At 46.0% G+C, this 12,522-nt stretch overlaps 1 protein-coding gene across 18 annotated transcripts in view; it reads right to left on the bottom strand.

Annotated features, from left to right (window-relative positions):
- Magi1 (membrane associated guanylate kinase, WW and PDZ domain containing 1) overlaps window positions 1–10,625 on the bottom strand; it is a 604,931-nt gene extending 594,306 nt beyond the window's left edge. For 10 of the 18 annotated variants that reach the window (XM_027428904.2, XM_027428907.2, XM_027428917.2 and 7 more), the window contains exon 1: window positions 9,745–10,625. In XM_027428904.2, the coding sequence (XP_027284705.1) occupies window positions 9,745–10,057 (313 nt within the window). In that variant the 5' untranslated portion in view covers window positions 10,058–10,625. The remainder of the gene's footprint in view (window positions 1–9,744) is intronic. The other 8 variants (XM_027428910.2, XM_027428914.2, XM_027428906.2 and 5 more) reach the window with 1 other exon arrangement.
- Between the last annotated feature and the right edge of the window lie 1,897 nt (window positions 10,626–12,522).

Below are 12,522 nucleotides of genomic sequence, written 5' to 3'. Positions count from 1 at the left end.
CAGACAGGTCCACAAGCCAATCTGATGAAGACAATTTCTCAGCTGACATTCTCTCTTCCTAGATAAGTCCAGGTTTGGGCTTACTTGACAAAAATTAACTGTGACAGCCACCCTATAACACAGGTATTATTCACTTTGTCAACTCTGAGCTGACATTCTACCAATTAACCAGCTCATAGTCTCTCTGATAGCAAGAGGAAAAGCTTGGACTTGAGTCCACACAGACTAACTTCAAACCTGCATAACTAACCATTAAACATCACTACCTCCCCAGACATTTTTAGTGTGGGAGCCTAGATGTGGTGCCAGAAAAAATCAGAGCACCTTGGTGGTCACAATCTCAAGGATCACTGATGCTGGCACTGGCTTGCCTAGCACACCAATAAAGAAAGAACCTGTTATCTCTCCAAACACTATCACAGCCTGGGACCTCAGAACAATCATTAGGACCAACTCCTCAACCACTGGTGTAGGCACAGACCTCTACCAAACCTTGTGGGAAATCTACAAGGTTTCTTCCTATTTGAACAAATCCTGCAAAAAGAGCATCTGAATCATACAGAAAAGTGGTGGTTTTTTCTGGACTTGAAAAGCTCCCACAGACAGCTATGTACCAAAGTCTCCACCACCACCACCCCCCAAAAAAATCTTCCTTCTCCCTGAAACACTTTCAAATGGGGAACAATAACAGAAGCCAACACTTTCTGAGCAATCACTGTGCAGGCCCAGAGCCATGTGGCTTACTCAGATTGCATCTTATTCCTCCATCAGCCATACAGAGTAAGTGTCTTTATCGTCTCCATTTTCAGAAGGGCAATCATGGCTTAAAGAGGTGAAGGAAGCATCATGCCCCCTAAACCCAGCTTCTACATTAGCCAGACTGGGTCTAAAATCTTAATTAACACATCGATTAATTGCTATTTTCGGATTAGTCTACAAGCAGTTTGACAGTCCCGTTAATAAAGCATTTAGCAATAATTTTGAAGCATGGCTTACCATCAGTGTATAAGCAAGCACTTTTTTAATTGCACCATCATGCCACTGTCCATAAAGAGAGCCGAAAGCCTCATCTCCCAACAAACTCAAAGGTTAGCCTTGCTGCAGGTAACAGAACTGTAGCCCATTACAAGCACACACAATAGACTCTGCTACACAAACAGTAGGCATGATACGGTGGCAATGAGAATATAATTGTCTTACATAACTCATTTTCCCAACACTAGAGATGGCTATAGAAAAGGTACATAGGGATAGCCAGCAGGAAGAACCTCACACCGACCACAGGAGGGGTGAAAATGCTCACAAACTTCTCTGCTGCCCTCTGCAACCTGACTTTTTTAAACACCTGGTTGGCACTTTGTCTCTATCTACTTGTGTTTCCTAGGACCACCTCCCAGATAAGCTATTTACAGTCAACTAATCACTGGGGAGCCTGAGACGGGAGGGTTGCCTTCAGTTTGAGGCAACTTTACTGCTCACATGGTAATGTTCAGGCAAATCTGAGCAGCAATAAAACACTGTTCCAAAAAACTAAAAATTAAAAAAAGCTGATCTCAGGTGTGTTCCTAGAAACTCAATTTAAGACACACACAATGGTGGAGAGCAGTCGAAGTGGAAAACAGACTGAGGTCAATGGATATGTCAATGGGTTCCTCGGGGTGGCTCTAGTGGACTTGAGTCTCCGGATGGATCAACCACGTGGTGACCCTAAGTTCTGCCACCACAAAAATCCAGCATTCAATTAGCCTTAAAATCAAAAATCTTCTCCTACGATTAAAAATGCAAGTTAAGTATAACTATCTTTGATCCCAAGGAGATTCTAACATATTCCCTTCTCCTATGCTTGGCAGGAGACAAAGGACTAAATGTGTTTACTATAAAAACCCATAATAGCAAGTCTAATTGAAGTGGGCCAGCACTGCTGTCTTCAAAGCATTTCTGGACCACACATCTAACTCTATTCAGCTCCAGCCAGAGAGTGTGATCACTAAAAGTCACACAAAACTTAATACAGACCATCATGAATTATCTACATTTTCCTAACTTGCAGAGACAACTGAACTCAAGAGATATGTTCTCATTCTAAACTTGACAATAAACACTCAACAAATATATGAACAACTACTACTGAACAACTACTACTGAACAACTAACTACTACACAGCACCCTTGACACCAGGGAAACAGCATCAGTGAAGAACCAAACAAACCCTACCCTCTTGGAACTTAAATTCTACAAGAAACTTACTTAAGTGATTTGCATATCTCAGGGTTAAATAAAACACAGAAGGGAGACCATAGAATGACATGTGTCCGTGGAGTTAGTTTTTAAACATATGCCAGAGGAAACCTCACTGAGAAGGTGACATCTGAGAAAGACTTGAAGTTCATGAAGGAGCCAGTCTGTCAGATGTGTAGGTGGCGACCTGCAGACTGGGTAGGGATAGAGATGCAATGTCAAGGGCCAGGTCATACAAGCCTTGAAAATTTCTCTATGAACTTTGCCTTTACCTCTGAGTTGGGGACTACAGGTGTGAGCATAAACAATGGACTGCTCTGCTATTTTATTGCTGAACTACAAAAATAGATGATTACTATTTAATCATAAGATATACTATTTAAATACATTTTCTAATTGCATTGCATGCCTCCAGAAAAGGTGAGATTCAGAACACACTAGATGTTTGCTAAGAAACCCAGATTATAAAGCAGAAGTCAACAGACAGACACAACCTTGACATCCATGGGTTTTCAATTGGGGAAACCTATGAAAGGAAACCACAAGAAACAATGCAGGATTCAGACACCCATGGAGCGCTTCGTGACAAAGCTCCAGGGCTCAAGAGAGACTTGGCAAGGTTATCTTGCATATGAGTAGGCTACAGACGGGCAACAATTCAGTAACCTACTTTTTAGGACATGAATGTCAGCCCTTAACAAATCTGACAGCCTTTATTCTCAGTGTTTACAAAATCCAGCATATCCTGTTACATATATATACACACTCAAGGAAAGGACCACTAACATCACAGGGTGGTGTTGTGCATTAAATAACCACTGTTTATAGAGCAACATCTTTCATGTAAACCCCTGTGGTAAGGAGATGTCAGAATGTTTTCTCTTATAAACCACTTAATTCCCCTTGGTGGATATCATCAATTCTGCTATCCGAGACGAGTGGGATATTGAATGCCAACAAATGCAGTGAGCCAACTGTAGCCATTGCCTCATAAGGTCAAGTTAATCTACTTTAAATGACACAGCCAATGCCAAAGGGTGGTCAGAAGGAACAACACACAGCTTTGGGCTGCCTATCCTTGCACTGTTTCTTTCCTATAAAAGCTATGAAATATTCCTCAACATAAACTAAAAGTACACCACTGAGAAGGGTCTTTTGGCACCAAGAACAAAAATAGACTGATTTTTGAAGATTTAAGTTAAAAATATATAAATAAACACAAAGCATAATTTAAGAGTGAGAGAAAGGATTGATGCTGTTTTTACATAGGAAAGTGTCTATTTGCTGTTGGTGAAGATAAATAGATATCATTCACAGAGACAAAGCTTCAGTAAAACATCATTCCCAGACACTGGCTGAAAGCAGAGCCCAAATGACCTGAGCAGGAAACCCCTGCCACCTGAGCATCTGACTTTTACATCTAAAGACTTGTTGGACTTTGGTTATTAGAGTCAACAGGCAGAAATACTGGAATATAACTCATTAAGCTTTGATGATCAATACAACCCAGAATAAATTAATATACTTGGAGTCAGCCAACAGGAAGAACTGGTGGTAGGAAAATGAACCCAGTAAGATTCTAAATAAGAAAGGATGGACAGAGACAGAAAGAGGAAAGACAGATACCACAGCTGGCCTAGTTGCACACTTATCTGAGACCTTCGTGGTGACACACACCTCTAATCCCAGCACTCAGGATGCTGAGGCAGGCAAACCTCTGTGAGTTCAAGGGCAGCCTGGTCTACAGAGTTCCAGGACAGCCAGGGCCACACAGTGAGACACTGTCTCAAAAACAAGTCCTCTCAGTAAGAAGAAACCATGGAAAATGTCTTCCTGGGTAGAACAAATTTCAGTGAGTACCTATTTATCGAGTGTCGGGTAGTGTTGTAGGCACTGGGATTAGGTGAATGGAGGTGAACTTCTTGTTTTCACAGGAGAGGAGAAGGACACAAAAAGAACCAGAACAAGTAAAACTGTGCCAACATAGCAGGGAAATGGACACACTCGACTCAGGGTTACCATCCATGTTTATAGTGGTGTCTGATAACAGCTCAGAATGGACTAGGAAAACCAATGCCATGTACTTCTTCCCAATTCCAGTTCTGTTACAAGCCAACATCTCCCCACTAGCACCAAGATCTGAGGAATGGGCCAGCAAGACAGCTCAGCAGGGAAAGGTGCTTGCTGCTAAGCCTGATAACCTAAGCTTGATCTCCAGGACCACATAGTAGAAGAAGAAAACTCCCTCCCTCAAGTTGTTCTCTACCTCCACAAGTATACCATGGCACACCTGTGCATGCATTACACACACACACACACACACACACACACACACACACACACACTAATACATAACATAAACAAATAATAAATAAATGTAATAAAATATATTTTTTAAAAATCTTAAGAGAGAACACCAAGAGGAGGACATGAGGAATGAACACAAGTGTGCATCTCTTTGAAGAATCAGTAACAATAAAACCCAAGGGGCAGAGAGATGCCAGGGCTGCTCTTGCAGAGTTTGGTTCCCAGCACCTATTTGAATCAGGTAAATTTGAACTCCAATGGGATCCAATACCTCTCGCCTCTGTAGACACATGCATTCACATGTACATGCCCACACATGGATATACATTCATAATTTAAATTTAAAAAGGAGTCAAAAGCCAAGCACAGTGGTGCAGACACGTAATCCCAGCATGCAGGAAGGTGAGGGCCTGGACGACACAGTGAGTTTAAAGACAACGGAGCAACATAGTGAGATGTGGTCTGAAAAAAAGCAAAGAGAAGGCAGGTGATATGGTTCAGTGGGTGAAAAGATTGACTGCACAAGCCTGAAACCCTGAGTTCAATTCCAGAAAAAAACATAAAGGTGAGGAGTAGACCATACTACACAAGTTATCCTCTGCCCATATGTAGCATATGTAGGCTGGTTCCCACATACATATCATACACATACACACACAAAATAAATAAGATAAAAATTTAAAAAGCAAAGAGAAAAAGGAATTTTAAAAAGGAGTTGACTTGGAAACAATCTGGGAGAAAGGAAGCCAATCAGACATTCACAGAAAAGGAAGAGACAGCAGTGAGTTCTGAAATGAAGAGAAAATGGTCACAGATTTATTTTAAGAGCTGTTGCCATATATTCCAATTCACCAACACAAGCACACAGCCATCAAAACAAACACAAAGGGATAAAACCTGCACCAAAACTATATTCAACTCTATGGAGCCACAACCCCCTCTCTGTGGTGAGAAAAGTTTGGTGCCAATGTTCAAATTTTAAATTGTGTCTTATTTATTGTCTCTTACTTGCCTTAAGAAGAGAGTGGAAGGGCAATTTCAGTTCCAGAGTAATTTGCAAAACCACAAATTCATCCACAAAAAATATAAAAAAGCATGACCTATAATATACTCACTTCAGAAACTGCAATCAGACCATTTTAAACCTCAAGTCTGAGTTATTCGTTATTCATGGCCAAGAACTTCATAAAAGTAGTGGCTCTGAATCAAGGGAGTAGATCTAAAGGAAGACTGGATCTCAGGGGAGACAGTGGATCTCAGGGGAGACAGTGGGTCTCAAGAGAGACAGCGGCTCTGAAGGGAGGCATACCCACTTACACCTGACACTGAGAAATTTAGACCCACAGAGGGTGACTTTGTAAGATCTGTCACGCTTTGTTCCAGAACAGAAGGTCACCTGCCTATCTTCTCCATTTCAGGCTCTATCCTAAGTTCATAAAACTCCCCCAAGGACCCTGTGCCCCAAGTTTCTGAGTCAGAAGCACCTTCAGAGACAGAGTCCACATTCCTGATTAGGACCCTGGCGAGCTTAGATGTGTGGGTTGGGTAACTCCAATTTCAGACCCAGTGTCCCAAAGATGGGAACAGAGGTTCTTCTGGGGTAGCACTGGGCTATGCTCCCCCTCTACCTCTGCTATGTCAGTAGGACTCTTAGAAAAGTTACCTCTGTGAACCCACATTTCCAAAACCTGAAGCAAGATCAGAGGCTTGAAGAAGAGAATGCCCACAAAGTGCTAGGCTAGCCAACCTGACACACTCTTCCTGTCTTCTTGGTTTACTCTGGTACTAAGGTGTGTTAGTACTAAACACATACTGGCCTGGCAAACTCCAATGTGAGAACTTAATAAAAACTAGCTACCTCCTATGCAATATTTCTGTAATTACTTTCTTTCCCTAAAACACTAGAATGATGTAAAATTAGACTTGGGCAAGACTAAAGACTGGCAAAGATAGAAAATAACCAAAACAGTCATAGCATCTTGATTTGTAACACTCAAATGTGCACCTAGAAGCCAAAGCAAGAGCAAATGGGCAAAATACACACTCGAGAATACTATGCAGCAATAAAAAGGAGTTACAGAAGGAAGTACACAACATGAAATCCCCAGAACCTCCTGAGTGGAAAAAGGGAACACAGTAGTGGATACTGCAACATTTCACTTTTGTGAAGTGAATAATCTGAATACAAATCTATTGTAAGAGGAACCAAGACCCTGTGTTGGGAGAGGATTAACTGGAAAGAAATATAATGGAAATGTTGTACATCTTCTGGGTGATAGGAAAGTGACAGGGTACATGTGCCAAAATTCATCAAAGGAGACACTTGGATCTAACCTAAACTTATACAACATATATTCAAGTATCAAAATATTGCAGTACACTAGACATGGTAGCACACACTGGGGACTGACAGGAGGACCATGCATTCACTGATATCCTGGACTATCCTGCCTCAAAAAAATAAAACAAGTCGGGCAGTTGTGGGCCATGCCTTTAATCCCAACACTTGGTAGGCAGATGCAGGTGGATTTCTGTGAGTTCAAGGCCAGCCTGGTCTACAAAAGCTACACAGAAAAAACCCAGTCTTCTGGGGGGGGGGGTGCCACAATGTGTATTGTTTGCATATGTCAATTTAAAACTTTATTTAGGTTTTTGTAAAAAAAAAAAAAAAAAGATTTGAATTCTGCTACAAGTGAGTAACATGCACACAGATCTAACTAATGTAAACACATTTATAATATTTTTAGGCATTTTATGATCAACAACTGTCCTCTACACTTAAACTGAAGAAACTCCAGCCTAGTGGGTACATTTAGTCTGGTGCACAATCCACTCCTATTCCATATGTTACCGTTTGCTATAGACTATTTTGGTTCATCAGTCTCTCTAGAGAACTGCCATGCAACAGAGAGAGTACAATCTTCTCACACAAGACTGAGACATTTCCACACAGACAAGTATCCAGAGTGACTTCATCCCTGTGAGGGGCTAACTGGAAATGGAAACACCATAAAAATATCATTTCTTCCCATATACAAACTTAGTCTACCTGATGCGATAAAGACACAGTAACAAAGAAAGTCAGATATGTCCTATAATTTAAATCACTTTTGAAACATGAAAGGAAGACTGTAAAAATGTTTCCTAGGGCCTTCTTCACTGTAATGTCAGCACTGGACAAGTAACTGTGCCCATGTAATTATCGCATGCAACAGTATTCATAATGTAGTGGATTCCAAGCCATTCCTAGCTCATTACAAGTATGTTCAGAAGCATAAGCCCTCTCTCTCCCTTGTGAACATTTCTTTTGGCAAAAGATAGTCCTATGGGAAGGAACTGACACTTGGAGACACTACAGTAACTGTCAAATCCACAGGCACCGTTCCCCAGCTACACCACTGATGAAGCAGAGAGAGAGAGAGAGAGAGAGAGAGAGAGAGAGAGAGAGAGAGAGAGAGAGATCTTTGCTAAACAGTAAAAGGACTCAGCTTCAGGCAGCTGCTTGCCCACAAGTCTCAGGACTCATTAATCGCCCCCCAGACACCCTACTGGATGAGAAATCTTTCAGCAAAGTGGCCCTGAACTCAAACCTAATGCTGCTCAAACCAATAAATGTCTGATATAGTATTTTTTCCAACCACTCTACCGAGTTATAATCACTGGGATAACCGGCATTAAATTCCTAACTGGCATCAAATTCAACACTATTACGACAATGATAGCTCACTTCTACCGAGCACTCACTGTGACCCAGCAGTATTCTGCACACTTTCTGGGACGATTTTTATGAGAAACTCATAAGGACATATTCATCAGGCAAGCCCAAGTAGCAAGATAAAAAACATTCCACTGTTAGGTGTCAGCCTGGCCCCCAACACCACTGGAAGACCTGGCTACCCGGCTACCCACACCCTCCTCAGGTCATCTGGAAGAGGCCTGCTGCTGAGAGGAATGGCTCAGCTCAGCCTTCCCTTTGACACATTTCCTTCAGCTGCTGCTATCCTGACAGGAACATATGGCAACTTTTCACCACATTCAACTCTGCCACCTCCTCTGGTGCCTTCATCTGGGAGAAGCTGCGTCACAGCACTTGGGTGCCGGAGGGGTCCCTTTAAGCACTGCAGTCATTCTCCAATGGCCAAAGAGAGACTCATACCGCCGCTCAAACCAAACTGAGTGACTAACCTACCAGGCAGGGCCAGGGGCCATTAAATGCATCTTTAAGGAAGCCATTCCCTCCCTACAGACTTCTCCGGGAGGAATTCGCTTCCTCCTACCACAGAAGCCAATCCCTAGAGGTCATCCCCAAAAGTCACTCCTCCTCCTTGCTTGAGGTTTAACAGAACTTTTAGTAGTCGTGTGACCTTGGGCAAGTCACTTACTTAAGGTCAGTCCCGGCTTACTTATTACAGTTTAGGACTTAACAAAACAAGCCGATCGTGTAGCACTGGTGAATCAGAATGAGACAATGCAATTAAATCAACAGAGACTCTCTTATAGTACGCTAACAATGAATTGTAACTACCAACAATCATCTTCAATAAGGACGATGGTGCAGGAGGAGGAGGCGGCTGGGTAAACTCGGACTAGATTCGCGCCAACAGCGAAACACCCCTTCCCCCACTGTATGTCTCCACAAGGAGGAGACACAGACGTCACCCCGCTGTGGGGTGAATGCAGCCTCCTCAGGCGGCCGGCTTAGGAATCTCCGGGGGTCATAACCCAGCCCACCTAGAGGGGTTTCAGAGTGAAGGCAATTTTGTGATGGCAAGAGGTCCAATCAGCCACAAACAGACCCGCCCCTTCCACGACCCACTCTCCAGTTCTGGGAGCATAAGCAGTGCCAAGAGAACGCCACCAGCTCTGTGAGCTTAACCACCTCATAAGGGACAGGGAGAAGCGTCCACCTTTGCCCTGCCTCAGTCTCCAAGCTGCCTCGAGGTACAAATGAGGCTGCGCAGCACTAACTAGGTGGCTGCGATGAGAAGTTGGCAAACCCGGCCTTTCCAGCGCTTTCCAGCGCAACCCCAGCCCCTGCCGGCCACGCAGGTGGGCGCAACCCACAACCTCACAACTTTGCGTGCCTCTGGCCCGGGCCTCAACTTTGGCTCTCCGCACTCGGAGCAACAAACGGCGCCCCTCAGGCCGCCCCTCTCTTTCTGGGTGCGCCCCCCCTTCAAAGGCACGCCCCGTCTTACCTTGTCTGACGGCCCTGAAGGTGACGGCCTCCTTGCAACTGTCGATGACTCCCAGCACGTCATAGCGGGGCAAGCCGGATACCCGGACCCCCTGCACCTCCAACAGCAGCTCACCTTCGGTCAGCTTCGGGGCCTCGCCGCAGCCGGGAAGCCCCGCCACCTCTACTGCCGCCACCGACCCCACGTACAGAAACTCCCCGTGCTCCGCGCCCCCCAGCACCGTCATTCCTAGCTCGCCCTGGGGTCCCCGCTTCACGGTGCACTCGTGAACGCGGCCAGTCCAGTGGTTCTTCTTCTGGATCACTTTCGACATGATGAGTTTACAGCCCCTCCTCAAAAGAAAAAACAAATAAAATAAACTGCTAAAATGAGACAGGTGCCCCCTCAGCACGAGCCCCCCGGAGCGGCAGGCTCACGGGACAAGCATCTCTCCGAGCGCGGGAGCGAGCCACTCGATCCTCCTTCGCCCGACTCACTCGCGCTCTCAAGCCATCATAAAACAAACTTTCCGGGCTCCGTCGAGAGCCCTGCACGGGCGCCCGCGAGCTTTGTTTGCATTCCGGTGCCTCCGGGTCCGCGTTCCGGCGCCGATCGCGCTCCCGGGACCAGAGTCCACTCCGGCGCCGCCCGGGCCCGCTCTCCGCTCGGCGGCTTTCTCCACACGCGCTGCGCCTGCTCCGCGCCGACCGGCCGCTCCTCAGCGCGAGGGAAGCCCTTTCCAAGCTAGTTGCCGGGAGCCCTGGAGACGCGGCGGCGCGGGGCGGGGGTGAGGGGACGCGAGGGAAGTGGCCGCGGCCCCTTTAAGCAGATACAAAGGCTCGGCTTGTTTTGTTACAGTTCATTCTACTCCGCTCGGCGGAGCGCGGCGGCCGGCTGGAGAGGAGACGCGCACGCATGCGCCCGGTGGCCGCCCGCGGGCAGGCCCGCCCCATTCCTCCTCCTGGAAGGGAGAGATTTCAATGCGACTCCCGCGGGGTCCTAAGGCCGACCGTCCATTGACTCCAACTTGCTCCTCTCCCTCCACCCCTAGAATTCCTCCTCTTGCAGTGTTGTCCGCCCAGCCAGACCCTTTTGGGGAACACGTGTGCGTACCCCATTCCCGCTGTCTAACTTTTGGAACACAGAGGATCCGCCTATGGAGTTTGCAAATCGTTTCAAACAGGTGGGGGCTGGGAGACCAATTTAGTGCCGGGGTCACTCTCGTGCCTGCCAGTTCCCTCGTCGCCCTCGGCCGGTTCCTGACCACAACATCGCTCACTCGGTCTCGCTGCCTCCCGCCACATTCCCGTGCCTGCTCCCGGCCTCGGGGTTCAAGTCCACACGCTGAGGCTGGCTCTTATCTCTGTGACCCTAAGGACCAGCAAGTCCCACACACCCTCTCTCCTTCCTATCAAACCTGCCTACACGTGCACTCCCACCCTTAAACTTTAGGACCAACTTTTTAGGACGAGGAGAAAACAGCCAGCAAGCCAGGAAAGCCAAAGACCAAAAAAGCCTTTCTTGGCCTTCAACCTGAGAGACCTCTATAGCTTCTCATTGTCCTTCCCGCAAAGGGGCAGCGGCCAACCCTCGTTCGTTTCTGGAGGAGCCAAGAAACCTAAGGACTGATTTGGGGAGTAAAGATCACCACAGGGTGCGAATCCTGCACAAGCAGATTGGGGGCCACTTCGGAATTTGGCACCCTGAGGCTCTGGCGAAGTTGGGACTGAAAGAACAGCCTCCAACTCCAAGAGGCTGGCGCAGCAGTGGCCCAAATAGTTTCTTTTAGCTTTTAGTGATTTCCCACAAGTTCCTCTTTGGTCACAGACTTGAGACTCTACTAGATAAAGGGAGGTGAATTAGAGTCACTAAGAGGTGAAGATGCCACAGAGGTGGGCTGAGAGAAAGCTGACATTCAGATTCCTCAGGCATCTTCGGTATGACATTCAGTAAGCTGACTTCTCAGAGCTTCCTCTTGCCAATGCTGAAGGAATACAGCAATCTTCCACAGTTGTTAGGAATAACTCATGAGCACTGGAAACTTACAAAGTACATAATTGTATGGTGGCATATAAAACTTCAGTCTGAGAATTGGGGGTGGGGGGGTCGGAGACCTTACTACTTGGGGTTGGAGGATGGAGATAATCCATCTCCCTAGAACCTTCAAAATACAAGCATGCATTTCAGTTCTCAAAGCCTTGTTTCTAGAGTACTGTTCTAGCTTAATAGAAATAAAACTCTGGTGTTTCACATCTATAATCCCAGCACTTGGGAGGTTGATGCATGGGGATCAAAAATTCAAAGCAAGCCGGGTGGTGGTGGCACACGCCTTTAATCCTAGCACTCAGGAGGCAGAGGCAGGTGGATCTCTGAGACCAGCCTGGTCGACAAGAGCTAGGTCCAGGACAGCCTCCAAAGCCACAGGAAAACCCTGTCTCAGAAAGAAAAAAAAAAAAAAAATCAAAGCAAACCCTAGGACAGCAAGTCTAGGACAGCCTGGACTCCACAAGACCCTGTCTTTAAAAGGGGGGGGGGGGTATTGAGGATGTTAATAGTCTCACCCCTAATTATCTGGAAAAGTGAGAGGAATTCATATCCAGCCTCTGGGGGGGATTTGTGGTGGGTGTGTTGTTCTTATTGTTGTTTGGTTGTTTTTGGTTTTGGTTGTTTTGTTTGGGTTTTTGAGACAGGGTTTCTCTATGTAACAGTCATGGCTGTCCTGGAACTCACTTTGTAGACCAGGCTGGCCTGGAACTCACTGAGACCCTCCTGCCTCTGCCTCCCAAGTGCTGGGATTAA

The sequence above is a fragment of the Cricetulus griseus genome, chromosome 8 (genome assembly GCF_003668045.3).
Source record: "Cricetulus griseus strain 17A/GY chromosome 8, alternate assembly CriGri-PICRH-1.0, whole genome shotgun sequence".
Lineage (NCBI taxonomy): Eukaryota > Metazoa > Chordata > Mammalia > Rodentia > Cricetidae > Cricetulus > Cricetulus griseus.
Note: the sequence above shows the minus strand (reverse complement) of the source record. Positions and strands in the feature narration are given on the sequence as shown.